The sequence below is a fragment of the Rhinoderma darwinii genome, chromosome 6, assembly GCF_050947455.1.
Source record: "Rhinoderma darwinii isolate aRhiDar2 chromosome 6, aRhiDar2.hap1, whole genome shotgun sequence".
NCBI classification, from domain to species: domain Eukaryota; kingdom Metazoa; phylum Chordata; class Amphibia; order Anura; family Rhinodermatidae; genus Rhinoderma; species Rhinoderma darwinii.
In genome coordinates this window covers 36904480-36931986 of record NC_134692.1, presented here as the reverse complement: position 1 = coordinate 36931986, position 27507 = coordinate 36904480, and the positions used below count along the sequence as shown (strand labels likewise).

The following is a 27507-nucleotide window of genomic DNA, read 5'->3' as shown; positions in this document are numbered from 1 at the left end:
CAAATGAAACATACAGAATGGAAACAACTGCATAAACAAACACTACACGCTCCAACCTGTGACTCTCCAACTACAACTCCTAACGTGCTCTGAGAGACGCTGGCTGTGAGGACATCCTGGGAAAGCCGCATCCTGTCAGGACTTGCTGAGAATTGTAGTTTCACAACAGCTGGAGAGCCACAGGTTGGAGAGACCAATGGTCTAAAGTTTGTGAGAACTCAAACTTCAAATTTATATGTCCTTTTAAACTTCTTTTACCATAAACACAAGTATTATTTAGAGTTGGTCCTGTCACTTGTTCAGTTGGACTGTTTTATTCAACACAGCACTGTTCTTCCAACTCCACATCAAAAAGACCTCGTACACTCAGTACAATGAGAGACAAAGGGGAAGAAAAGATGGAAAATATGCAGGTTACAAACAACCTGCATATTAGTTTGATAGTTCTGGCACATACAGTTTCCTCATTGTCGGCAGCACATCCCGGTTTACAGCAATGATTCTAATGCCCGCATAAAAGATCCGATCAGCCGACAAACGAGTGTTTGTTTGTTTGTTTGACAGCAGATCGCTGGAAATCTTCATACGGTGCAATCATCGGCCCGTGTAAAAAAAAAAAAAAAGCCTTAAGACACCTGCAACCCCTATCCATACTTGAAGAATAAAAGGGCTAAATAGAAAAATTATATATATCCTGGACAACACCTTTCATTCAATATCAAGTCAAAAGTGAACTGTGATCATAAACCTTGTCATAAAGATTTCATTGTTTTTCCTTGATCACACCATTTTCGGTTTACTCTGGACACCGTTGCACAGGAAAACCCCAGAAGGTTTACAGTTTTTGAAATATTGGCCCTGGCTAGTCTAGCACCGATGACTATGCCTTGTTCGAAGTTGCTATAATCGCTAGTTTTTTCCAGTCTTCACACTGAGAATTATCCCGGAAAATTTGCTTACTTGGTTTTATGCTGCACTTCGGGGTCACGTGTCTAATATCCATACAGGGAAGCTCCAATCATGAAAGGGCAAATGTCTCTAATAAAGTGCCAATTCAGTGTAGAATGAAGCCTTGTACAGTACAGTAGTTGTATATAATATTATAGGATATATAAGATTCATCAATGGCTGTATTATCTTATGTTGATTATACCACTTGTGTATTTGCATAAATTATCTAACTAAACAGCAAGTTCTCTCACCTATAATAAATCATGAGTACAGTATTCCTTGGATCAGGCTTTCCACACTATCCTTGTGTGGATTCCCAGGCTCTGGTCCTCTACCCTAAGTGCAGAGTTTTTATGGCTTAGTAATGAGCCCAGCCCAGTAGCTTCACCTGTAATGATTTTGGCTAGTGGAAACCCATATACTGGCTACGCTGACCAAACCCCTGGTGTTAAAACATGGGAACAAAAAACTCTCTTCATTTTCAATCAGGAATATAAATTAAATTTCTTAAAGGGTAAAGATCTGATCTTTAAAAGTTTATTGGATCCTTGGCTAAATAATTTTTCCATCACTCCTCAACTTTTTTTTCTTCTCCTTTCTCGCAGGTATTAAGGGGTAGGGAATAAGGGGTGGGGTGTTATATTGTTAGCTAACTGCAGATGTCATTTTATCTGTTATCTTTTTTGCTTTTTGTATTTGCACAAAAGTATATCATTAATAAAGAAAAATTGCCGTGTTTCAGGTGTTCCACTACTTTAGTGACTCGATGACATTTGGAATAGTACTCAATTTCTGGTGGCTGAATCTCGCAGTGTTCGGTACCTGGTACTGCAGTGGTATTGAGCTCTGCCACTAGTTATCTAGTTGTATAGATAATTCTGTCTCTTATGGCCCAATAGTGTTTACAGCATCCTTTCTGACCCAGTGAGCAATGCAATTTACTCGGTAATTCAGTGTCCGGTCTCTGGTAACCTAACATGCAATATTCCTTTCATAATGAATCAATGTTTTCGTTTTCTCCCTGCTGACCGAGATATTTAATTTTATAAGTGATTATCGAATTATCTAACACTGCAGATACGTTGACTATCCATGTTGACCCAATGGTTCAAGCATTCCTTGGTTGTGTCGTGATAAAATTGCTGTCCCCGTGGTTTTAATAACGTCCCTACTTGTCTAGTGGTTACTTGCGTGTCCAGTTTCCACGGGTGTATTTGCTTCTAAGTACGATCAGCGATCAGAGGCAGATGATATTTAGCATCTCTCCCCAAACCAATGGCTGTTACTATCGTTACTCTCACTAAAAAACACCAATTTGTTTTTGAATAGTAGAACAATACACCAATTTCTGTGCACCATGGAACAAAAAAGCACTTTGGACTGTGCCTTCATAATAAATCATCCTGCAGTATTTCCTTAGGGGATCAAGCTCTGAAATTAGCTTTTCTTTTTTACCATTTATGGGGTACTTGCTTTCTTCAACAGAAAAGAAATTGGAAGAACAGTATGAATACATTTCTCTCTGTGTGTTTTCTCAACATTATGCTTTTATCGTTCTCCAGGCTTATGGATGTTAGAAACAAAGACCTTAAATGCATGTATGTACATGAGGACTGTTTTTTTATAACCTCCGCACAGTAAGTGAGTTCTCAAAACAGAACATTTTCATATGTGCAAAACTATCATTTAGCATAATTTAAAGGGAAATCCCAATTTTAGGTAACTTTCCATTCATTAGGACATTACACACATACAGTAATCCTTTTGTTCTGTATAATATATCAGTAGGACATAATTGTCCTGCTGGTGGCAGGAGATCTAAGAGCAGTTGTTCACTGTTCACTCTTCTTGCCATGGCCGGACCAGAGACTGTGCAGCACAGCGGATGCTGGGAGACCTAGTGACAAGCAGAATTCTAACTGACCATCTACTTAGTGTTCAGTTTCATCTGTTTTGTTGTTTTGTAGTAGAATATAGAGAACAAACTGCAGCAATGCTTATGACTTTGGTCATATGTTGTGTTCAACACGTATTTTGCCACGATTTCTGCACAGCTGAAGCAAAATGGCGCCGTGATTTGTGTAAAATGCAGAAAGTGCAGAAAGTGTTTCGGAAGCACGCAGATCCCTATTTCAGCCGAGCCGCCAGTTCAGCTGATCTGACGGAATCGGCTGAGACAGAACGATACAGCTTCTCTGTATATAAAATATATAGTAGCAATATCTTAAAAAGTTTAAAAAAAAAAGTGCATAAAAGTGATTTTGAAAGTTGCTTAAAAACATTAAATATATTCATTTAAAAAAAATAGCTTACAAAGGTGTATATAGCTTTTAAGTGTTACATGGTGCCCATTGAAATCAATGGTATGTTTAATTCACGGATGTGCTGGGTACTCCAGGAAGAGGGATATGTAGCCACGCTCTGCTCCTGCTAATAGGGGAAGGACCAGAACTCTTAACTCAAAGAACCCTAACAGGATATTTTAATTTTATTTATTTTTTCTAAATAACAGAACCTCTTTAAGGTTCTGTTGGTATCCCCTGTTACAGATTTTGTAATTTTTGATGGACAAAATATCACAGCATTCAGCGCTATTTTGTCTAGCAAAACGACGGACACCATGATTCAAACTCAACAGAATTCATTAAAGTTAATGGGTTCCGTCGAGCGCTGTTGGTTTCCGTCATGCCACAGATCCAGCTGTCCCGGTATTTTTATTGTTCTGCTCCTATGATGGAGCAGAACAACTACAAGACAGATGTGAACGAACCCTAACTTTAATTTAATGTCTGGTGGAATGATGGAACCTACTACATGCACAGACACATACAGTATTGACATCAAAATATTTTTTCTAATGGCAGCAATTTCACACCCTTGTAGGTAGAATGCACACACACCTAAAAATCAAGTCACAAATTTCAGAAAGTACTGCAGCACATGTTTTTAAGTGTAAAAAAAAAAACGAGAAAAAAAAAAGCTTTTATTTCACCATTAGAAAAAACATAGTTGAATTTTGTGACGATAGAGGAGTTGGAGTGGCTACGGCTCGGAGGAAAGTCAGGCCCCCCTTATAGACATTAGATGGTCGGCTGGTTCGTCTAATGTGTATACCGTGTATAATGTGTCTTGATAAGTGACACTAGTGTTAGTATTTAGTCTTTGATGGTCCAGTAGTCCTGATCTCCTTGGTTTATAGCAGCTTTATTCCCTCTTCCAGGAACTGATAACTACTAATGTAATCACTCTATTAAGCTTATACTATATAATAAAATAATTCCTTTGTCCTTCTGTCCAGTCAATAGAGAAAGGAGAGGCTGTCAGATGACAGTGATTCAGTTACCTGTAGTCAAAAAAAGCGTTAAGCAATGTAAAAACCACAGAGTCTCCACTTTACAAAATTATAATCTACAGAGCTCTCATGTGCTGTTCTGGCTTCCTCAATATGAATATAAATAAAAGTACTCACTTGTAGCATACTTTATCGCTTGAGATAAGGGACCTTGGTAACATCTTGTGGCCCAGTTTTTTTCCTTTTCAGTTTACCAGCCTCAGGGAGTTGTTCCCTTTGCTCGTAAACAACATCTGTGCCTATAAATTTGCATCATTGTTCACCACATTTTTCAGAACATACATCCTTATGAAAATGACAGACCTAAATAATAAAGAAACATAAACTTAATGGGTAAAGTTGAAGTTGACAGATAAAACAGTTATGAGTGAGAAAGAAGGAAGATGAGTCATACAGGGTCTGGTATATTGAGAAGAAGCAATGGGCCGTTCACCTTACTTCCAGAAAGTCAGGGTGGTTGTTATATTACTTTTTTAAAACATTTTATTTACATCATGCCTTAATATATTCTACTTCTTGACAATACAAAAACTAAGTCCTGTGGCAGCAATTTGTGTGCAGAACACCTTCATTTATCTACAGTGCCCTGCCCCAATATGGGGCTTTCACATTTGCGTTGAAGACTCCGTTAGGGGCTTCCGTCACAGATTCCATTGTTTTTGAAAGACAAAAATATTATGACCGGCAAAGTGACGGAAACCATGACGGAGACCTGATGGAACCCATTAAAGACAATAGATTCCGTTGGGTGCCGATGGTTTCTGTCATGCAACGGATTCCAAATTTCTGGTATTTTCACTGTTCTGCTCCTACAACGGAGCAGACAATGGAAACACAAAATGCAGATATGAACGCGGCTTATGTTATTTGCTCTGCAGTATAAAGCAACATGGTACCCAGTGGCTTCCTAACCCAAGGAAGCCTAAACAGATATTTTAGATATCCTTACCTCCATCCACGTGTTTCTAAAGGGCCATGTTCACATGGCACAGATTTGGCATAGCAGAATATTTATTATGGAGTGTGTGAATGAGATATAAAATACCCCATTATCATGCATTGCTGGTGGAATCCGCGCCGAAATCCTAACAGAATCCTCAGTGTGTGAACATGGCCCTAGCATGCCCTAATAGCTGAGAAATTACACTTCGCTTGTAAGTGTAAGAAGAGAATATTTTCTTTGGTTATAGCTAGCAACATAATCAATTGTCATTTGTAAAGGAAAGTTGAAGACGATTAGGGCTGATAGAAAAGTGATAACGGAAGGGGGCATAACTTTTGGACGGGGGATGTCTTTTACCTCCTTGAGTAATTATTGTATATATTTGTATCAGTTGAGATCATTCCCCTGATAGAAGTAGAAGTCTGTTAGTGTGAATGGTGTTTTACATCGGAGAATTTGTAACTTATGAAGAGATGAAACTTCCTTTCTCACTCTCCTTTCCTCATTCTCTCACCAGAAGAAATGCTATGTTGTGGTCAGGGAGGGAACTTGGAAAGAAGAATAAAGAAGAGAATAGTTGAGGCCTGAGTGGGTATACATTTTTTGGGTTTTACTGGAATTTAGAAAAATAAAGAAAGTAAAAGATCCTCAGAAAAATGTGGATACTCTCAGAACATTAAAGAAATCCTGGTTCCAAAAATATATTCTAGAAAATCTGGTGCCAATTTTTTTTTATTAAGCTGCCAAATGTTAAACTTCTCTTCAATTAATTATTAGTTATTGTTTTCTGATTTTATGCTTGTCACGACTATTCTACTATAAGAGGATTATTGTTCCTTTTTCCTATTATGAATTAAGGGCGTACTTTCTTATCTCTAGATTCTCTATAAGATAACTTGGTCCATCCAGGTAGGTTGAGCAGTGTTGTGGAGAAAGAGAGGCTCTTGCTGAGTCTTACTACCCAACCTGTGTTACTACTTGTTTGTCTGGTATTTAGAATTTCAAGAATATTTTTGGTTTCAATTTACATTTCAGACTTCTTTGAGCAATTCTCAATGACCAGCTTAAAATGATCTAATCATGATAACTATAATTCCCATTGGGCCCCAACTGTGCAAAGTGCTAATAACCACAGGTATCACTACTGGTGACAGTTCAGGAAGAATAAAAAGTTTCCATGTCTCAATACTTGTCCCAGTGTCCTGCTTTGTATCATGTATGGGATTGTAAGTACTGGCGGAGGCAACGTGAGAGAAACAAAATGTTAGAAACTCATTCGAAATTATTTTGTTTTTCAGCATGTTCATATTTAGCAGTCATATCTGTATGTAGTAGAAAATGTTATGTTATTCTGTTTGTCTTTGATAGGTTATGCAGATGTACCTTCCATTCTGTGGCATTGCCATATCCAATGCACAAATTTTTGCTGCCTCAAGAAAAGAGTATGACAGGAGCAGGGTGAGTGTCTAGCTAATAATAATAATCATATGCCACAAAAGAGCATGGTGGATCATAGTTGGCTCCAAAATAATATGACACCGGTACTTAAAGGGAACCTGTCAGTAGGTTTGGAGCCACTAAAACCATCAGTATGCCGTTTTGCACCTAAAGTTTAGTATTCCAAACCTGCCTACCTCAAAAACAAATGTTGAGGGAATAATTAGTAAACTAAATTACAAATTAGACAGAGAAAAATATGAAGACCCCAAAACCTCAGATAAGACAGGGAGCAGGAAATCGGGCGCATGCTCATTGCGCAGTGAAAGAAAATGAATTGTCCTTTGCTTCATGGAGTCAGATGCGGCTGGACTCTTTTGTATTGTCCTTGGCTTCAGGAGTCCGAAGCCACCGGACTCCTTACCCGGATTACTTTTTGAGGTAGGCAGGTTTGGAACACTAAATCCAAGCTGCATAATGGTTTACGGTGGTTTAGTGGCACCAAACCTACTAGAAGGTTCCCTTTAAGGTTGCAGTCACTGGCGTACTTGCTTTGTATTTCCACTGCAAAAAACTTTCAATGTATGCCTATAGAAAAAATATTCTGCAACGCAAGAACTAGAGAAATCTGTCTAAATTGCGGAATATAATTTCCCTTCGACATAAAATGTAGTTTTCCAGAGCGAAAAAATACAAGCAAAAATGTCACGTGTGAGTGCACCTTAAAAGCTCAAAATTGTATAGGCACTTGGGAAAATGAAGTTTCTTTCCATACATCAAGAAAGAAAAATAATACATTTTCAAATTGAATATTTTCTTTTACCCCTTAATGCTGAAACTACTGGATTGTCGTGGAAATGTGTCCTGTAAATCCACATTTTCACCTATATCTGCAAGTCAGTGGAGACGCAACCCTCGGTTACTTCTTCCAGTGTAATAAATCAATAGTGATGCATGCATGCACTGTAAAATCTGTACATACCTCACACTTTGTAGGGATGTCTCCCTTAGGCTATGTTCACATCTGCGTCAGGGCTCCGTTCTGTCGGAGCTTTCTGTCAGAATGGAGCCCTGGTTTCCATAGGTTTCCATTTCCATCACCATTGATTTCAATGGTGACGGATCCGGTGACAATGGTCTCCATTTGTCTCTGTTGAGCAAGGGTTCCGTTGTTTTGACGGAATCAATAGCATAGTCGACTGCGGTATTCATTCCGTTAAAACGATGGAACCCTTGCACAACGGAGACAAATGGAAACCATTGGCACGGATCGTCACCTTTGAAGTCAATGGTGATGGAAATGGAAAACTATGGTTTCCGTTTGTGTCAGTCAGGGCTCCATTCTGACGAAAAGCTCAGTCGGAACGGAGCCCTGACGCAGATGTGAATGAAGTCTTACTGAGACTATTATTTTTTTTTTACTAAACCATGAATTGTAATAGAAATTGGAAGAAATTTAGATCAAGTTGCATATTTCATGGCCATGTAATTCTGGCAAAGCAATTTATTGATTAATTCCAGTGACAATCTATGACATAAATGAGGCACGGGGCGTTTTGCATGTGAAACAGACGTGATCTTCTGCAATAAACAAGAGAATGGGATATGCTTATTAGACATTAGAAAACGTTAATTCATGGTGACAGCCACAAAAATAGAACAATGCAATGTGTAATTCATTTACATTAAGACCTTAATATTGTTCCATCAGTTTCAGTGAGACATTTCATCATGTCATGCAGGCTTTGCTGGAGGTGGTGAATGACCTGTTTGAGGAACAAACAGACCTGGAGAAAGTTGTCAAGAAAATTATGCATCGGGCTCAGACGTTGCTGAAGTGTGAACGCTGCTCTGTGCTGCTTCTAGAGGACATTGAATCACCAGTGAGTTTTCTTCCAAGCTCAATATCATTTATGATTAATGCATCTAATATATTATACAATTGTGAAGAATTGCTACTATACAAAGCAAGCAACTGTTTTCTTTGTGCCATTTTTCCTTTATATAAGTAACTGGATGGCACAATTTTACCTAGAGCTCCCCCCTTTCACATGGTAAGGGTTGAGGTATTCAGCCGGTCTCAGGACTTACAGATGTGTTCACCTTTGCTTAAATTTGGTTAAAGACTCCAATTTCTCATCAAACAAATTCAATACAATATCGCGACATGCTAGCAAAACTCTTGACAGGATGCAAGTCAAATCACAACCACTGGGTGGCCACACATAGACACACTTAGCATCAGAAAATCAGGTTTTATTTTCAAACCGGGTCATCTCGCACCACAGGATACAAGGGTAAGAAAGGACACATCTGTACCTCTTGCTAAGGCCTCATGCATGCAACCGTAGCGTTTTTTACTGTCTGCAAATATGGATAGTCATCCACAAGTCACCCGCATATCTGGCACGCTGTCTGTAAATATGGTCTGTAGTGCATCTGTATTTATAGATCTGCAAATAAAGGGGGGCTACAAATGATGCACCAACATGTCCTAACTTCATGAAAAGGTCACATGATCACTCAGGTGCCATTTTCTTGGGGAATCCCCTGCCGTCACATAGCAACACTTCTGCAATTATGGACATCTGTGGCCATAATTTGCAGAGACAATTGAAATTTTTGGCCTTTTTCCGCCACCCTTGGGGCCTCGGGGAAAGGGGGCGTGACAAATTTAGTATGATTCACGCCAGAAAACTGCTGTAAATTATAGTGGAAATCTGTGTCACCACCTAGCTGGCGAAGATTTCACTAAATAGGGAGTAGCAAGGTAGAGGTCCGTGCTGGGCCCCTACCTTGTCCTCCCACATTAGACTGCCCCTTTGCACCCCACAATTGATATACAAAAATACTTACATTAAAAAATATATATATAATCCCCTTTCTGCTCTGCCATTCCCATCCGGCTCCCTCATCACTCCAGCACTGCTTATACAATGTGACGCATGTAGTCCTCATTAAATAATTATTCAATAGGTTTGTTGAGCACCATTTGGATACAGTGTACAGATGTGAACAAAGCCTTAGGGTCCTTTTACAATGGCAGATTTTCAAACTGTAACTAGCACCAGGGGCATAACTAGGAAACACTGGGCCCCATAGCAAACTTTTTACTAGGTCTCCCTCCCGTGGGTGCCACACACAGCCCACCCTTGCAGATAGTGCCCTCCTGTAAATAGTTCCATACAGCCCCCTCCTGTAGACAGTGCTATACAGCCCCCTCCTGTAGACAGTGCTATACAGCCCCCTCCTGTAGACAGTGTTATACAGCCCCCTCCTGTAGACAGTGCTATACAGCCCCCTCCTGTAGACAGTGCTATACAGCCCCCTCCTGTAGACAGTGCTATACAGCCCCCTCCTGTAGACAGTGCTATACAGCCCCCTCCTGTAGACAGTGCTATACAGCCCCCTCCTGTAGACAGTGCTATACAACCCCCTCCTGTAGACCGTGCTATACAGCCCCCTCCTGTAGACAGTGCTATACAGCCCCCTCCTGTAGACAGTGCTATACAGCCCCCTCCTGTAGACAGTGCTATACAGCCCCCTCCTGTAGACAGTGCTATACAGCCCCCTCCTGTAGACAGTGCTATACAGCCCCCTCCTGTAGACAGTGCTATACAACCCCCTCCTGTAGACCGTGCTATATAGCCCCCTCCTGTAGACAGTGCTATACAGCCCCCTCCTGTAGACAGTGCTATACAGCCCCCTCCTGTAGACAGTGCTATACAGCCCCCTCCTGTAGACAGTGCTATACAGCCCCCCCTGTAGACAGTGCTATACAGCCCTCCCTGTAGACAGTGCTATACAGCCCCCTCCTGTAGACAGTGCTATACAGCCCCCTCCTGTAGACAGTGCTATGCAGCCCCCTCCTGTAGACAGTGCTATGCAACCCCCTCCTGTAGACAGTGCTATACAGCCCCCTCCTGTAGACAGTGCTATACAGCCCCCTCCTGTAGACAGTGCTATACAGCCCCCTCCTGTAGACAGTGCTATACAACCCCCTCCTGTAGACCGTGCTATACAGCCCCCTCCTGTAGCCAGTGCTATACAGCCCCCTCCTGTAGCCAGTGCTATACAGCCCCCTCCTGTAGCCAGTGCTATACAGCCCCCTCCTGTAGACAGTGCTATACAGCCCCCTCCTGTAGACAGTGCTATACAGCCCCCTCTTGTAGACAGTGCTATACAGCCCCCTCCTGTAGACAGTGCTATACAGCCCCCTCCTGTAGACCGTGCTATACAGCCCCCTCCTGTAGACAGTGCTATACAGCCCCCTCCTGTAGACAGTGCTATACAGCCCCCTCCTGTAGACAGTGCTATACAACCCCCTCCTGTAGACAGTGCTATACAGCCCCCTCCTGTAGACAGTGCTATACAGCCCCCTCCTGTAGACAGTGCTATACAGCCCCCTCCTGTAGACAGTGCTATACAGCCCCCCTTGTAGACAGTGCTATACAGCCCTCCCTGTAGACAGTGCTATACAGCCCCCACCCCCCCTCTTAGACGGTGCTATACAGCCCACCCTGTAAACGGTGCTATACTTTCAAGTATCGCAAAGAGGGACAATCGTTGCGGCGCGCAGAGGCAATTTTTTTCTTTTAAGCCACGCCTCTAATCCCACCCATTCCTCACCCATACACATGCGGTTCAGCCCACACAGTATCATGCACCCATAGTGCCCCCCCCACAGTATAATGCCCCCATAGCTGCCCCCATACAGTATAAAGCCATCATACAGTATACTGACCCATAGATGCCCCCATACAGTATAATGCCCACACAGATGTTCCATACAGTATAATGCCCACACAGATGTTCCATACAGTATAATGCCCACACAGATGTTCCATACAGTATAATGCCCACACAGATGCTCCCATACTGTATAATGCCCACACAGATGCTCCCATACAGTATAATGCCCATACAGATGCTCCCATACAGTATAATGCCCACACAGATGCTCCCATACAGTATAATACCCACACAGATGCCCCCATACAGTACAATGCCCAAACAAATTCCCACATACAGCATAATGCCCCATAGCTGCCTCCATGCAGCATATACCCCCATAGCTGCCCCCACAGTATAATGCCACCCATAGCGTATAATTCCCCCTCATAGCTGTACCCCACAGTATAATGCCACCCATAACTGTCCCCACAGTATAATGTCCCCCATAGCTGCCCCCACAGTATAATGCCTCCCATACAGTATAATACCCCTCATAGCTGTCCCCACAGTATAATGCGCCCATATAGTAAAATGCTCCTATAGCAACCATGATATCAGCCACCCTTACCTGCCCAGTATAATGCCCCATAGTGCCTAATAGAAAAGTAATAACATAATTACTTACCTATCCCCGTTCCCACGACGGGTAGGGGATCCTTCTCCTCTGGTCTGTGCTGTGAGTGACTCGGCGCAGACAGGCGCGATGACGTCATAACATCGCGTCTGCCTGCGCCAAGCCGCTCACGACAGAGTGAATGCTGGAGCAAGGAACCGATTCTCCAGCATTCAGAAAGTGGGAACAGCGCCTTTAGCGCTGTGTGGCTACAGGGGCCCTATGGGCCCCCCAGGCTTAGTCACAATTGCGACTGTTGCGACCCCTAGAGCTACGCCACTGTGTACAATAGCCTATGGCAATGCAGGGAGATACCTCCCTGCTCTGTCATAGTGTTCAATAGTATCTGCATCCGAAGGACACAGACACTATTGAATGTGGCGTCGCTACCACTGTAGCAGCCATAGCGGCTGATAGTGGAGCCTCCGGGCATGGGGGGACCGTGATGGCTGATGGTACAGGGCCCCTCATGCTGTGGGCCCCATAGAAACCGCTATGGCTGCTATAGCAGTAGTTACACCACTGACTAGCACAATATAGCAATCATTGGTACTATATGTGCCCAAACGATCGTAAATGCCATTGTTTGGCATACTATATACAATATCAATATTGTCGGAAGCACATCCCTGAGCTGTGAACTCGACAACTGATCATTTTAATGCCCGCATAAAACATGATGCCCAAGCATTGTCCCGTGTAAAAGGGCGGTCACTGTTAAATCTACAGAATATTACCATGATTAGTTTGATCCGTACTTTCAGCCGTTTACTGAAGCATGCAACTTTAAAGGGTAACTAAACGTTCAACAAACTTCTGACATGTCATAGTGACATGTCAGAATTCTTGATTGGTGGTGCCCGATCACTGAGACCCCCACCAATCGCTAAAACGAAGCAGCAGAAGTGCTCATGTGAGCGCTCAGCCGCTTCGTCTCTGCTCGGCTTTTTCCGGAAAGCCGATGTAGTGGAGTACGGGCTCATAGACTTTCTATTGAGTCTGTACACCGCTACATTGATTTCAGGAAAAAGCCGAACAGAAACTAAGCACTTGAGCACTCACCCGAGCACTTCGGCAGCTTCCTTTTAGCGATTGGTGGGGGTCTCAGTGCTCGGACCCCACCAATCTAAACTTCTGACATGTCACTATAACATGTCAGAAGTTTGTTGAACGTTTAGTTACCCTTTAAGGAATGTTCAAGAACTTTGCTATACTTGCAGAATGGTGTGACCTGGTATGTCCATTTGAAAGAATAAAATCAGGAGGAGAAAACTTAAGCTACTTTTTGAGAGTCATACTTGAGGGAGCAAGCTCAACAATACCGCAGTGGTCTGTATTGAAATTGTTTGCTATAACTGTGGATACAATAGTTATATAATATTAGTAATCATGTTCTGTTTTATTCTAGGTGGTGAAATTTACCAAATCATTTGAGCTGCTTTCTCCTAAATGCAGTGCTGATGCAGAGAACAGGTAAGCCCTATTGGTTCCATGAAATATTTAATAAATGTATTGTACTAGTTTGCATTATAACAGGCTCTGTTAAATGGGATGTCTGGTTTCAGGAAACAAATGTTATTTTTTGTATAATTAAAAGTTAAACAATTATCCAAAAATTTCATTTCTGTATTAATTTCTCACGGTTTTCAATATCTCTGCTTGTTGTTATTCAGTAGGCACATTCATCGTTTATTCCAGTGGATACAATTCTGTCCATGGACATGTGATGGACACACCCGTGCAGGGCTCGCTACAGTATGGCTGGGTTCACACACCCTATTTACGGACGTAATTCGGGCGTTTTAGCCCCGAATTACGTCCGAAAATACGGCTCCAAAGTGGCAGCAAACATCTGCCCATTCATTTGAATGGGTTTTACGATGTTCTGTGACGACGGTCATTTTTTTTACGTGCCGCTGTCAAGACGGCGCGTAAAAAAGACGCCCGCGTCAAAGAAGTATCTGTCACTTCTTGAGACGTAATCAGAGCCGTTTTCCCTTGACTCCATGGAAAAACCGCTCCAATTACATCCGTAATGGACGCAGCGAAAAGCGCCTGCACTTGCCATTACGTCTGAAATTCCGGAGCTGTTTTCTCCTGAAAACAGCTCCGTAATTTCAGCCATAACGGAGGCTGCCGTGTGAACATACCCTTTGTGTATCAGAGCTGTTTCTTCTAACGAGCTGTGTGACCCTTGTGTCCATCACATGACCATGGACAGAATTGTATCTACTGGAAGTAAACAATGAATGTTCCAACTGAATGACAACAAGCAGAGATCTTGAAAACCGTGAAGCATTAATACAGAAAGTATATTGGAAAATTGTATAAAGTTTTAAATATAGAAGTGCTTCAGTCCTGGTTCTGCAAAAACCTGTCTGTCTGTATTATGTACCCTAATATTCGTATTTCTAGGCTCTCCCAATAAACATGCATGTACAGGTCTTTCTGCTATTTCACAGATGTGAAAGGTAAGTGACAGCTGGATGCATCTGGTGTATTGGTTAGGTAGTAGGACAATACATGCCCTATAACGTATCATGTCAAAATTAGTGGACATATTAGTGTATTACTAGGTGTGTTACTACTCATAAATTATGAAAAGGTACAACATATAAATCAGTTTCAGTGTGCAGTGCCATACCTACCATAGATGCAGACCACCCCACTGCTATGGGGCCCCGCTTTCCTTCAAGATAAAATGTTGTTTACCTGCAACCACCACTAGGGGGATCTCGCAGCATGCAAATTTATACAGCTTCCAATGAGTTTAATGGGTGCTGTATGAATCTGTATGAAGTGCACTCCCCCTAGTGGTAGCTGCAAACAGCCAGAATGTTATCATTTACCTTTATCAGGCTATGAAAGGAAGCAGGGGATTTGGAGGTCGGTGCAGGAAAAACAGAGCTGCAACTCATATAAAGATATATTATGACATTAATCAGAGCAGAATGTTTTTCTATGGGGCCCTAGTTTTCCTGTGTACAATCCTGTCAGGGTCCCCTCACTCTCATTATTAACTGATCAGATGAATGCGGTTAAACCAAGAAGCGTTTACCACTAATATATTAGACGTAATAGCAATGTGCACAGCTTTTCAGAACAATATATTTCTACATTTCATTGTAAACACATTGTAAATTCTCCTGTATCTGAAAAGCGCTTCTCTGCTTTGTTTTTCATGATGTTACACAAAATGTGAGCGCTCATTGATTTCCATTACAAAACTGTAAAGAACTTATAAAATATTTATATGTTTTTGTTCTGTCAAACTGCTAAGTACTTCCAGAATATGTTGTACTGAGTATTCTTAAAGAACTGGGTATGTGTGAGAGATCAAATAAAGTTCTCTGGCTAGAAGCACGCTCAGACTAGCCCACCAGAGGACCCTCTAGTGGGCCGAGACTCTGACATAATAAGGCCACGTTCACACGTGGCAGAATTTTTCAGCTGCAAATGTTGGTTCAGATTTGGGCAATTACGCAACGAATCTGCACTAACATTTACATATTTGACAGGTAATTCAGATGTTGCAGATATCACAGCGGACTTGCCACAGATTTCAGTTTTTGCATTGCAAAGGCTGAAATACGCAGTGAAATTCCGCTGCTACTCCGCAACATAATCAGCATGCTGCGGAGGGAAAATTCTGCACCGCAGCCTAATTTCTGCACCGTTATGTTCCGCAACTTCTGAACAAAGTTTCTTAAAAATGTATAGAAACGAATGTAAAAAACGGCTGCTGCAGAATTCCACTGTGGACTGTCCGCAGCGGAATTCAACAGCAACTCTGCAACTCCGTAATGTGTTTTTAAAAAAAACAAACAAACACATTTGTTTTTGACAAAGTTAGGCCTTATTCACACGAGCGTGTCAGTTTTGCGCGCACAAAAGCTCCGTGTGTCATCTGCATATGGTGCGTGGCTGCGTGATTTTCGCGCAGCCGGCATCATTATGACACTCTGTTTTTATGTTTACAAACAGAAAAGCACGAGGTGCTTTTCTGTTTTCATTCATTCTTTTTACTGCTGTTGCTCGAATCACGCGTGGCACCCATTGACTTCAATGGGTGCGTGCTGCGCGAGACACGGGCAAGTATAGGACATGTCGTGAGTTTTACGCAGCGCACATACGCTGCGTGAAAATCACTGACAGTCTGAATGGCCCCATTCACTATGTAAGGTCCGTGCGACGCGCGTGAAACTCACGCTCGTAGCACGGACGTATAACACGTTCGTGTGAATAAGGCCTTATAAGCATTTTAAGTGTTATGCAAATTTGTTGTTAATGCCCAAGTGGACGTTTTTTCACTCTTGACCAAGCGGGCGTAGTAGTGAATAACTTTACTACGCCCACTTAGTCAAGAGTAAAAAAAACGCCCACTTGGGCATTAAGAACAAATTTGCATAACACTTAAGGCCGAGCGTGTGCGTTTTGCGCAACGCAAAAAAACGCGCCATTTTGCGTGCGCAAAAGACACTTAACAGCTCCGTGTGTCAACGCAGATGTGAACAGAGCCTTAGATGCATTTTCCTTTTCTTTGGAAAGCGGAAATCGTCCTGTGTTGTGGAGCATTATGGGAGAGAGGGATGTGTCTATGCACAATTATCCTGAAAAAACACCATAAAAAAATGCAAGATGCATTTACACCTTTACACATGCGTTTTTATGATCAGGCAAAAAAAAGAAAAAACCATGGAGGTTTATGGGAGAAAAGCACAACAGACTGGCTAAAAAAAAAAATCGCAGTTTGGCCACTGGGTTTTTTGCTGAAGAAAAAACAGTCACAAATAACGCAGTGTTTTTACTGAATACGCTTTGTGTGAAGGGAGCCTGTAGGGGATAGTTTAATAACCTGCACAGATACATTGCATGAACAATGCTATGTCCAAATTTGTAGGATTGACGGATGTGTAGCCTGCTCTAGGGCTTTGTAACACCACTCCACAGTCAATGCATTTGCCATAACACTACAAGACAGTTTGCTCGAATTTAGTCATGCTCTTTTTAGCACTTTAGTAAGATGTGAGGGCATTGTTACAAGTATTTAGCAACACCAAATGTATAGCTGGTAACTCTTACTTACAGATTGGTTTTCGAGCCGTATTTCGTGGAGTTTTTCTCTCGCGGCCATTGAGGGCTGCAGGCAAAAAAACGCAGCGAAAAACGCTTTCTCTGTCTCCCATTGATTTCAATGGGAGGTCAGAGACAGGTTTTTTTCCTAAATGCCACCGTGAAAAAAAAAACGCCTCCGCCTCCCATTGAAATCAATAGGAGGCGCTTTCAGGCATTTTTTGGCACTAATTCCAACGTGGTTTCCGCATCAAAATCAGTGCCAAAAAACTCAGTGTGAACTGGCCCTTACTCAAACTTGAGTATTTTGGTCAAAATTTGTAAACCAATAATGGAAAATACACAGAAAAACTCTACTGGAAAGATGCGTAGCTTTTCTCTGTGTAGCTCCTGGTTTTGGCTCACAAATACTGATGCAGAATACTGACCAAAATACTGAATTCAGACTGGATTTTACAGGCGCCAGCAACATAGAATTGCTTCCTTTGTAAATATATGAGACTTGTTTTTGCATATATTTCTTGAATTACTTTTTTATTACAATAGTTTTTCCTGTTCCTGTTTTTCTTTTACAGTTTTAAAGACAGTTTGGAGAAATCCTCATATTCTGACTGGTTAATAAATAACAGCATCGCTGAATTAGTTGCTTCCACGGGTCTTCCAGTAAACATAAGTGATGCCTATCAGGACCCTCGCTTTGATGCAGAGGTAAGTGGATTGATGGGCCAAATAATGTTCTTAAAACTTTTTAATGGAGGTAAGAACTGAGGGAACCTTGAACTGGGTGAAAACCATGTATGTAGACCAACTTAAAATTGAACTTTTAGCTGTTGTAATCGTTGTTAAGGTTCTTGCACATGAATGTATTATCACTCCTTATAACCTATAGATTACTATGGGGTGCTATGGTGCCTCCATATGCTTCCAATTTCATACGGAGGTATTTTCTGTCACATACTGTATAAATCGGACAGAAAAAAATAAAAATAAATCATCCATCAGATGTTGTTTTACGGAAATATTCGCCCCTAACAGCATTGCTCCTAGAGTAGAAGAATTTCGTAAGTTTTCAGAGTGGATATGGCTCCATAGTAGAGTCACAGTGACTGTGTGTGTCTATATACTGTCTCCGTCCTGTGCCTCTAAAGCAGGGGTGGGCAAACTTTTTGACTTGCGGGCCACAATGGGTTCTAAAATTTGACAGAGGGGCCGGGCCAGGAGCATTTGGAGGGAGTGTTTGGGCCGGATATACTAAAGCATTAAATGTAGTGTGTGCAAACCTCATAGCACAGTAAGAACACTACAACCCAATTTATTAACTGTCTTTCAAATGTGAAAAATAGCCCTTATCAGTTAATAAATTTGTCTCAAGGAATATGCAAGATATGGCATTTACATACTATTTCGCAGATACTGGGAGGAGGAAATGTAAATAGATTAAAATAACATACGCACTGTGATTTATCAAGATTGCGTCTGTTTTTAATAAGTTTCAATCGAAGGTGCAAAGTTAAAGAAATCAACATTTATTGAAAAATGGAATCACTTTCAACATTCAAAACATATTATTACACAACGAAATACTCAAGCTCAATAATATCTACTTGTGTTAAACTCCGCAAAATCATGGATGGATTGTCCTGACCGCGCGCTCTACAAACTCGCCACGGACACCCTCGCCTTCACGCGCAAACAGTACACGTGTATCGTTGCCAAGCACACAGACATAGGCTGTATTAAATATCCTACCTGCAGCTGAAAATTTAAATTAAGAGCGATGTGCGGCGTGTTAATTAAGCTACTGTACCGCTGCTGTGCGTAAATGCGCATTGCTCTTAATTAAAAGACGCACTTCCAAACTTTCCATATGCATTTTTTCATAACACAGCAGAAAAACTCACCATTTCAGTGGGAACAGTGTTGTTGGTCTCCCTTTTTTGCCAGTGCATCAAAGTCTGGAGTTAGTTTTGTTGTGGCAATTCTCAGGACAGATCTGAGGTGTTGGTCAGTTAACTTGGATCTGTGATGGGCTTTGTTGATTTTCATGACGCTAAACGTCTGCTCACACACGTAGGTCGAGCCAAACAACACCAGCATCTTTTGCGCCGTCCTCCGGAGGTTTGGAAACGCGGTCTCGTTAAGTGAAGCGTAAAAGTCATTCAGTTTAAGAGACTTGAACTTCTCCTTTGAGACGGAGTCAGACTGAAGATCGATCAGTTCCAATTGCAGCTCCTGCGGTGCTGATTCGGGGTCTTGTGACAGGGGACAGGACACCAGTTGAAGTGACTTGTCAATTTTTTCAAAATCACAGAACCGACGGCAAAATTCTCTGTGCAGATCGTCCAGTGATTTGCAGTATTTCTTCGCATTTCGGGCGGCCTCTTTCTGCACGGCTAGTGTGGGGAAATGTGCGAAAGATTTGTTTGACATTTGCCTGGAGAATAAAACCAGCTTGGATTTGAAGGCTCTCACATTTGTGTACATGTCGTGCGCAAACTGATCTTTCCCCTGTAGCTTCACGTTCAGCTCATTCATGTGTGAAAATATGTCCACAGCAAACGCAAAGTCACAAAGCCAGTTTGTGTCGCTCAGCTCGGGGAATTCTTCGGATTTCCCCATTAAATTAAAAAATGAGCGAATCTCGTCTTTGAGCTCCCAGACTCGTTGAAACACTTTCCCCAAACTTAACCAGCGGACGCGAGAGTGGTAAAGTAGGTCCTGGTGATCCGCATTAGTTTCTTCCAGGAACGTAATGAACTGACGATGATTAAAGAGGCTCTGTCACCAGATTTTGCAACCCCTATCTGCTATTGCAGCAGATCGGCGCTGCAATGTAGATTACAGTAACGTTTTTATTTTTAAAAAACGAGCATTTTTGGCCAAGTTATGACCATTTTCGTATTTATGCAAATGAGGCTTGCAAAAGTACAACTGGGCGTGTTGAAAAGTAAAAGTACAACTGGGCGTGTATTATGTGCGTACATCGGGGCGTGTTTACTACTTTTACTAGCTGGGCGTTGTGTATAGAAGTGTCATCCACTTCTCTTCACAACGCCCAGCTTCTGGCAGTGCAGACACAGCGTGTTCTCGAGAGATCACGCTGTGTCGTCACTCACAGGTCCTGCATCGTGTCGGCACCAGAGGCTACAGATGATTCTGCAGCAGCATCGGCGTTTGCAGGTAAGTCGATGTAGCTACTTACCTGCAAATGCCGATGCTGCTGCAGAATCAAGTGTAGCCTCTGGTGCCGACACGATGCAGGACCTGTGAGTGACGTCACAGTGCTGCACTGCCAGAAGCTGGGCGTTGTGAAGAGAAGTGGATGACACTTCTATACACAACGCCCAGCTAGTAAAAGTAGTAAACACGCCCCGATGTACGCACATAATACACGCCCAGTTGTACTTTTACTTTTCAACACGCCCAGTTGTACTTTTGCAAGCCTCATTTGCATAAATACGAAAATGGTCATAACTTGGCCAAAAATGCTTGTTTTTTAAAAATAAAAACGTTACTGTAATCTACATTGCAGTGCCGATCTGCTGCAATAGCAGATAGGGGCTGCAAAATCTGGTGACAGAGCCTCTTTAAGTCCCCTTGCTCGTATGAAGTTAACAAGTTTTACAACTGGATCCACGACGTGATTAAGCTGCAATACAGACTTACACAGAGACTCCTGATGAATGATGCAGTGAAGTAAAATAACATCCTGGTCAGGGTTTTCTTCTTTCACTTTATCCTGGATTCTTTTCAGCAGCCCGATGTTTTTTCCAGTTAAATTTGGCGATCCATCCGTGGTGACATTGGCAAGTTTACTCCAAGGTAGCTTCATTCTCTCGATGACAGCAGACACCTGTTCATATAAGTCCTCTCCTCGCGTTTTCCCTTTCAGTGATTCCATGCTCAAAAGCTCCTCCGTTATCTCAAAACTGTCGTTAATCCCTCGGATAAAAATTAGGAGCTGAGCAGTGTCTTTTATGTCGTTACTTTCATCCAGTGCTAGTGAATATAACTTAAAGGACTCCGCCTTTTTGTTTAACTCGCTGACTATATCTTCGTCAATCAGTTCCACGCGGCGAGTCACTGTCCTGCGTGCTAAACTGATTTTTTCAAACTTGGCTTTGCTCTCCGGACACAAGAGACCTGCTGTCTCTACCATGCACTCTTTCAAAAACTCGCCTTCGGAGAAAGGCTTGCTAGCCTTTGCTAATTTGAATGCCAGCAAATAACTTGCCTTGGTACTTGACTCTTGAATTGCAGTTTGTCGGTGAAAAAAGTTCTGTTGACTCTGTAAATTAGCTGCCAACCTCTGAGCAGTAGCCGCCCGTTCTTGTGTTGACTGCTTGCTAGCATAGTTTGCATGCTTCGTGGCAAAGTGACGGCTGATATTGTACTCTTTGAAAACCGCAACATCTTCTTGGCATATCAGACATACAGCCGTTGATCGGACTTCAGTGAAGAAGTATTTTGTTGTCCACTCCTTATTAAACACTCGGCATTCGCTGTCCACTTTCCTTCTCTTTGGTCCGCTCATTTTCACAGAAGGGCTTAATGGTGACGTGAAACGAAGTGAAAATTAAAGTGAAATAAAGAGAAATACGCGCCCCATTAACAACGGTCAATGTGTTTTGAGTGCGCCATCTATTGGGAAAACGTGGGCATTGCAGGGAAAGGGGAAAAAAAAGGAGGTTTTTACTATAATTTGGACAAGTTCGGCGGGCCGGATTAAAAAGCCTAACGGGCCGTATGTGGCCCGCGGGCCGTAGTTTGCCCATGTCTGCTCTAAAGCCTTTTCTGGTATGTTTACAGTGAAAATATGTGCGACTGGTAAGGAGTGAGAAAAATAAATAAAATTTATTTTACACCATGTCGTCTCTACACTGTAGTACTACTTTAGTAATTTATCTAGTTTGACTTTATAATAGTCTGAAAGGCAGTATGAAATACTCAGGTCCAGTAGACGCCATCTTTGCTGACAACTGAAGATCTTGTGAGCAATTTTAGCACATCGCCATCTGGTGGCAGAAAGATGACTTGCATGTGAAACACACCTTGCAGTTCTTCAAGTTAGTTACCTTCAATGACAACCACTCAACTTTTACCATGTATTAATAACTTAGTTAAATACAAGTACTTCATGGGCTAGGAACAAACCAAAATCTACAATAATCAACAGCAATAAGGAGAGTTACAAAACAGGCGATTTACATAATGTTGATTGAGAAAATATTATTTTGTACAGGTCTATAGGAGCAATTTTAGTGAAACTGAGAAAATGGATGTCAGTGGTAATTAGAGTTTGCCCAAAGGTAATGTCGGGAAGGCAAACAGCATATGACATTTTCTGGAGCTGTGGATACTACCCTTCAAGATATGCTAAGTCAGCCCTTCATTGGGAAGGAGTTAATTCTGCTGTCTCATCTCGGTCTCACATACTGCTTAAGCCTGTGCCAATATGTCGCTCTGCATAATTTTCACAAGAAAAAGAATAATATGCGATTTATAGGTTTTAAAGGGCAATAATTATTTTCAGGATCTATGTCACAAAAATGTTCCGTTTTCATCCTGAACCTTGTGGGCCTGTCTTCTACATAACATCAAATTAATCTAACAACATTGATTTAATGGAAAATCTACACCCACTTTCACAAGTGATTATAATCCCATTCCTCCTTTTCCCACTTTTGTACATTATGTAGTAATTTTAATCTGTGTATAGTGGTAGTGCCCTAGTACAGATGTAGCCAAGTTTAACTTGACTCTGATAACTTGCTGCTACGTGATATCACACAGCAAAAGCCATTGAAAAAGTCAAGTTAAAGTCTCTTGTGGCCAAAAAAATTGATGACCTATCCTCAGGAAAGGCTATCAGTATCTGATCAGTCGGGGTACTACTCCCGGCACCCTAGCTGATCAGCTGTTTTGAAGATGCTGCAGCGCCTGTGCGAGCTGCTTCCCCTTCAATTCTTTTATTGCTCACACACTTGTAGTGGTGATACAAGACATTTGTTTTCGGCTAAGTTCACACAGGGCGGATACGATGCGTAAAGGTACACAGTTTATCAACTCTTGCGGCCGCAGGGAATTCTGGAAAACTGCACGTAAAAATAAATAAAAAATACCATACTTACGGTGTGACGTCCTGCAGACTGTCCTCCGGGGATGACTCTTTATCCCATGTGACCGCTGCAGCCTGTGATTGGCTGCAGCGGTCACATGGGATGAAAGCACAAAATTCTGGGTAAGTTTTTTTTTTTCTGAGTTTCGTCTTACGCAATATCTGGTATTTGCCGGTTTTACCTCCCCATTGAATTGAATGGGGAAAACCTGCAACACAAAAGCAGCGATTCCGCAAATACAATTGACATGCTGCGGATTAAAAAACTGCACCGCAGGACAATTTCTGAGCATTTTCTCCACTCAGCATTTACACAGCGTGCTTTGCTGCTACTGTATTATGCTGTGGATTTTCCGCAACACAATCAGTTGCGGAAAATCCGCAGTATTTACTCTACGTGTGAACTCACCCTTAATCTGGTTTAATAATTTTTTTGATCCACTATTCATTTTCAGTTATGTATTTTTTTATGATCATTAAATACATGAGCTCTTTCTTTTTGTAGTACTTTTTTTTTTTAATCCTCCTCTGCTTAAAGTTAAGAAATAGATGAAAAGGCAAAAATGGCAAAACAGCAAAAATACTATTTACAAATATTTTTTGAAATGGGTCAGGTCTGTGAAGCCAGTAGTGTGTATCCTTACAATACATAATGAGACTATGATATCCGCAGCCTATGAAGTGCCAACAGTTCCCTACTTAGGTCATAGTTTCTTGGAAAAAACTATTTATCACACATGAATTGATTGTTTACATGGGAAAATTACCAAGTAACTCAGCAGAGTATAAATAAAGATACATTTTAGTCCTGCACCAATTCAGCGGTTCATAGACTTATTGAGTGCACTTGTGCTTGATGGAGTCCCCAAGGATTGTATCCCGGAAGCATTATTATGGCATCCAGTGGATGGTTACCTAATAGATAGTTTGACCTAAAGTTTGGTTGAGATTTGCTTGAAGGGCATTTTATTTACATTGAATGTCATACTGTTCCTTTCAGCTGGATTGTAAAATATTTATCATACCACAAAATAAATAGTTAAGAAAAAAGCATTGTTCTTCAAAAATGCCCCCTAGAACTTTGTTTCGCCTGTGATAAGATGTCAGAGCAAATTATTTCAACGGACGCATTTTAGATGTGAATCCCGTTGCTAGCAAAAGCTGAAGCACAGGAGAACTTTTAAATTGAATGAAAGTGACTTCTATGTATGTCCATTGATATATTTGTAAAAAGTAAATTTCACCTATTCCAGTTAGGACTACTCTGGTGGCTTTCTCATTCACACAGCAAAACATTAGAGCTGTCAATAATATTAAGCTTCCCTTGCATTTCTGACAGTGACATTGATTTTGTGAGCCTTGTCTTACAGTGAATTTCTACACTTGAATAAAATATTATTTATTTTTTTTGTTAACTTAAATGGGTTAAAAAATTCTGTGCTGAGTAATATCTTATATAAATATATAGCAGTCAGAGCTCAGTTTTTGTAAAACAGAGCTCTAAATCCCCTGCATAGACATTAATTTAAGACCTATAGGCTACGGACACCTTTGAAATGTAAAAATTTATTTTTACATATACGAACTCCTAGTTTCAGACTTTTCGCACGTGGTTGAGTCCCCACATACTGGATGTGAGCTCTATGTGTTCAGGATGCTGCTGCCTTCACTAGTTGTCATGTATCAGCACAGCTTTAGCCCTGTACTGATTTCCCCTTCTATAGAACAATCTGATGGGATCTCTTCTTCCCTCTGCTGATACAGACACGGACGCTGATTGTGTTTGTGATCTATACTCCTCTCCTGCAGATTTGTGGGTAATCTTCTCCTCTTTAATACAATTTTCTCTGCTGTATACAACCTACTAAACCTCCAGAATTGCCGCACTTAGTAGAAGGATTATCCATATAAAACTAGCTATGGGGAACTATCAATTCTCTGCCATTGCCCTGAGAATTGATAGACACAGATTTTATAGCAGATATGATATTCTATAGCAGACACTGGTCTGGAGTACATTCAAACTACCTGTGAACTGTTGACAGATTTTCAGGACAACCTCAAAGAACTAAACCTCATAACCATGCTAGTTATTAATGGAATATTATTTCAGCTAAAAGTAGAGATTCTGATAAAACTAGATGAGCACACATAACAAGGAACCCCAGAGCAAAACTTGGAATTTCACACTTCACTACGACCACCTCCAGTAGCATTAGCGTTCAGGACATTAAAAGTTTGATTACTTTGATTTCCAATCCGTCCCCCGTGTCTTTTTCTCCTTACCTTGGTCTCCTGGTTGTCTGCTTCCAATTTTTCACTACTCTCTTGTATCCACCTTTCCATTAAGGATAATAATAATACTTAGCGAAAGCATCGCAATTCCTGTAATCCATATTCAAATGCTACAAAATAGTCCCAATGCAGAATTAACAGAGTCACTTATGGGCTGGCAAGCATCAATTGCAATGCCTCAATGGACATGAGAAGATGAGTCCATCAGCGTTGACTTCTTTGACACAAGGCTCTGCAGTTGGGGTGCATCAGGTGCAGGCAGAGCAAAAAAGACATAGGTAATTCTCTTCTACATTCTTCCTCCTCCTAATAAGATCCTTTCTGCTCAGTCTTGAGTTTTAACCATCAGTAGTGCAACACAGTTGATTGATGCATTTCCAGTGGTCTGGCATTTGTGATAATATGGTTGTCCTTAGTGCGCCGGTAGATCAGAATTTTCATGTAAAAAGAAAGGTTAGACATAGGACTGCCTTAAATTGGAAATAACAATTCCTTGTGAAAAAAGCAAAAGGCTCTAGATCGCCTAAAACCTATGTAACACTGCCACGTTCCCCACTTCTGTGTAATTGCACGCATTAGAGTTTCTTCACGTTCCATGAATCCGACGCTTGTAGCTTAAGATAAGAGGCAGAGGATGAGTCACTACACAAAAGAATAGAGTGATACTGGTAATACAGGCTGCATCTTAAAAGGTCCCGAATGTGATATGAAATGTTTCTATAAAGTGAAGAGGAGAACTGTGCTGTTTACTCAAGTCTTCCTTTTTGCATTGTCCTAGGCTGACCAGTTCTCCGGGTTTCATATCAGATCTGTGTTGTGTGTTCCAATATGGAATAGTAATCATCAGATAATTGGTAAGTGTTCTAGATAAGAGGAGATTCTTCAACAATTTACGTCAAGAGGTTGGTCATTTATATAAATGAAATGAGGGTTTATACATCTTGGCACTCAAAGTGCAATGAAATGATTCATTATAATGAACTAATCAGCAAAATAACACACATTCAGCCTGTCATTTCAGGTATTACCAGATAGTTTGAGTTGGCAAGGTTATGTAGCAGGGTTGACTTATTGTCTATTGTGATGTGTATTTTGTAATTTTACATAGGACTGCAGTAAGCATACTGTATAATTTTAAATTAAAAATAGTCCTCCTGTTTTATATATATTTTTTTAGAAACTTTATTTTTCTACAAAGCACTGATTCCCTATTCCCCCAGACATTTATTTGCAGAAAACCTCTGCAGCCACCACTAGAAGGGTGGATCCGTATACTGTTTTTATAGCTTCTACTGACCTCAATAGGAGATGTATTCAAAAGTATACAAATTGTACCTCTAGTGGTGGGTGAACACCATTAACTTTTTTCTAAGTGTCTGTGGTGAAAGGGGGATCAGGGCTCTGCACTAAAGAAATGGAGCAGCGACTTTTAATTATGTACTGAAAAAATTGTCAAAAAAATTTCAACGAGAGGTACATTCCATAATGCAAAACATCTAGTTTGAGAAATCATAAAGGGCTTTTCCCACGATAAAAATGATCACCTAATCACAGTATAGGTGATAGTGGGGATCCAACTGCTGGGATCCTCAACGATTTTTAGAAAAGGAGACCCCCATGCTCTGTTCCTCCTCCTGTGGTTGAGATAAAATGTATGGAGCGATGGGTGCTGTATACATGCTTGCTCCATACAAGTCTATGAGAGATACAGATACAGCAAAGTATGCCGATTCTGCTTATAAATTCCTGTACTCTTTGTTGTAATCATAGGATGAATATTAAATCTTGGATATCCTATGAACAGACAGGTACATGCTCAAACAGCAGCCTTGAATAAGAAAATGCAGAAGACCTTACGCTTGTTGTTTAGCCAGCCGGATAGCTAAGCAGTAGCACAGATAGACTTATGTGACAGCATAGCACTATTTGTGTATATAGAGGAATCTACACCCAACTGAATATGTTTATTTCTATGAATTTGTCTTCAGCAG

The 27507-nt window shown here is 41.3% G+C and overlaps 1 protein-coding gene across 1 annotated transcript in view; it reads left to right on the top strand.

Annotated features, from left to right (window-relative positions):
* The window catches only part of PDE11A (phosphodiesterase 11A), a 374654-nt gene that overhangs the window by 188048 nt on the left and 159099 nt on the right, over window positions 1-27507 (top strand). The window contains exons 3-7 of the mRNA XM_075829512.1: window positions 6615-6704; window positions 8426-8566; window positions 13439-13503; window positions 17679-17811; window positions 26295-26370. Coding sequence (XP_075685627.1) covers window positions 6615-6704; window positions 8426-8566; window positions 13439-13503; window positions 17679-17811; window positions 26295-26370 — 505 coding nt within the window. The remainder of the gene's footprint in view (window positions 1-6614; window positions 6705-8425; window positions 8567-13438; window positions 13504-17678; window positions 17812-26294; window positions 26371-27507) is intronic.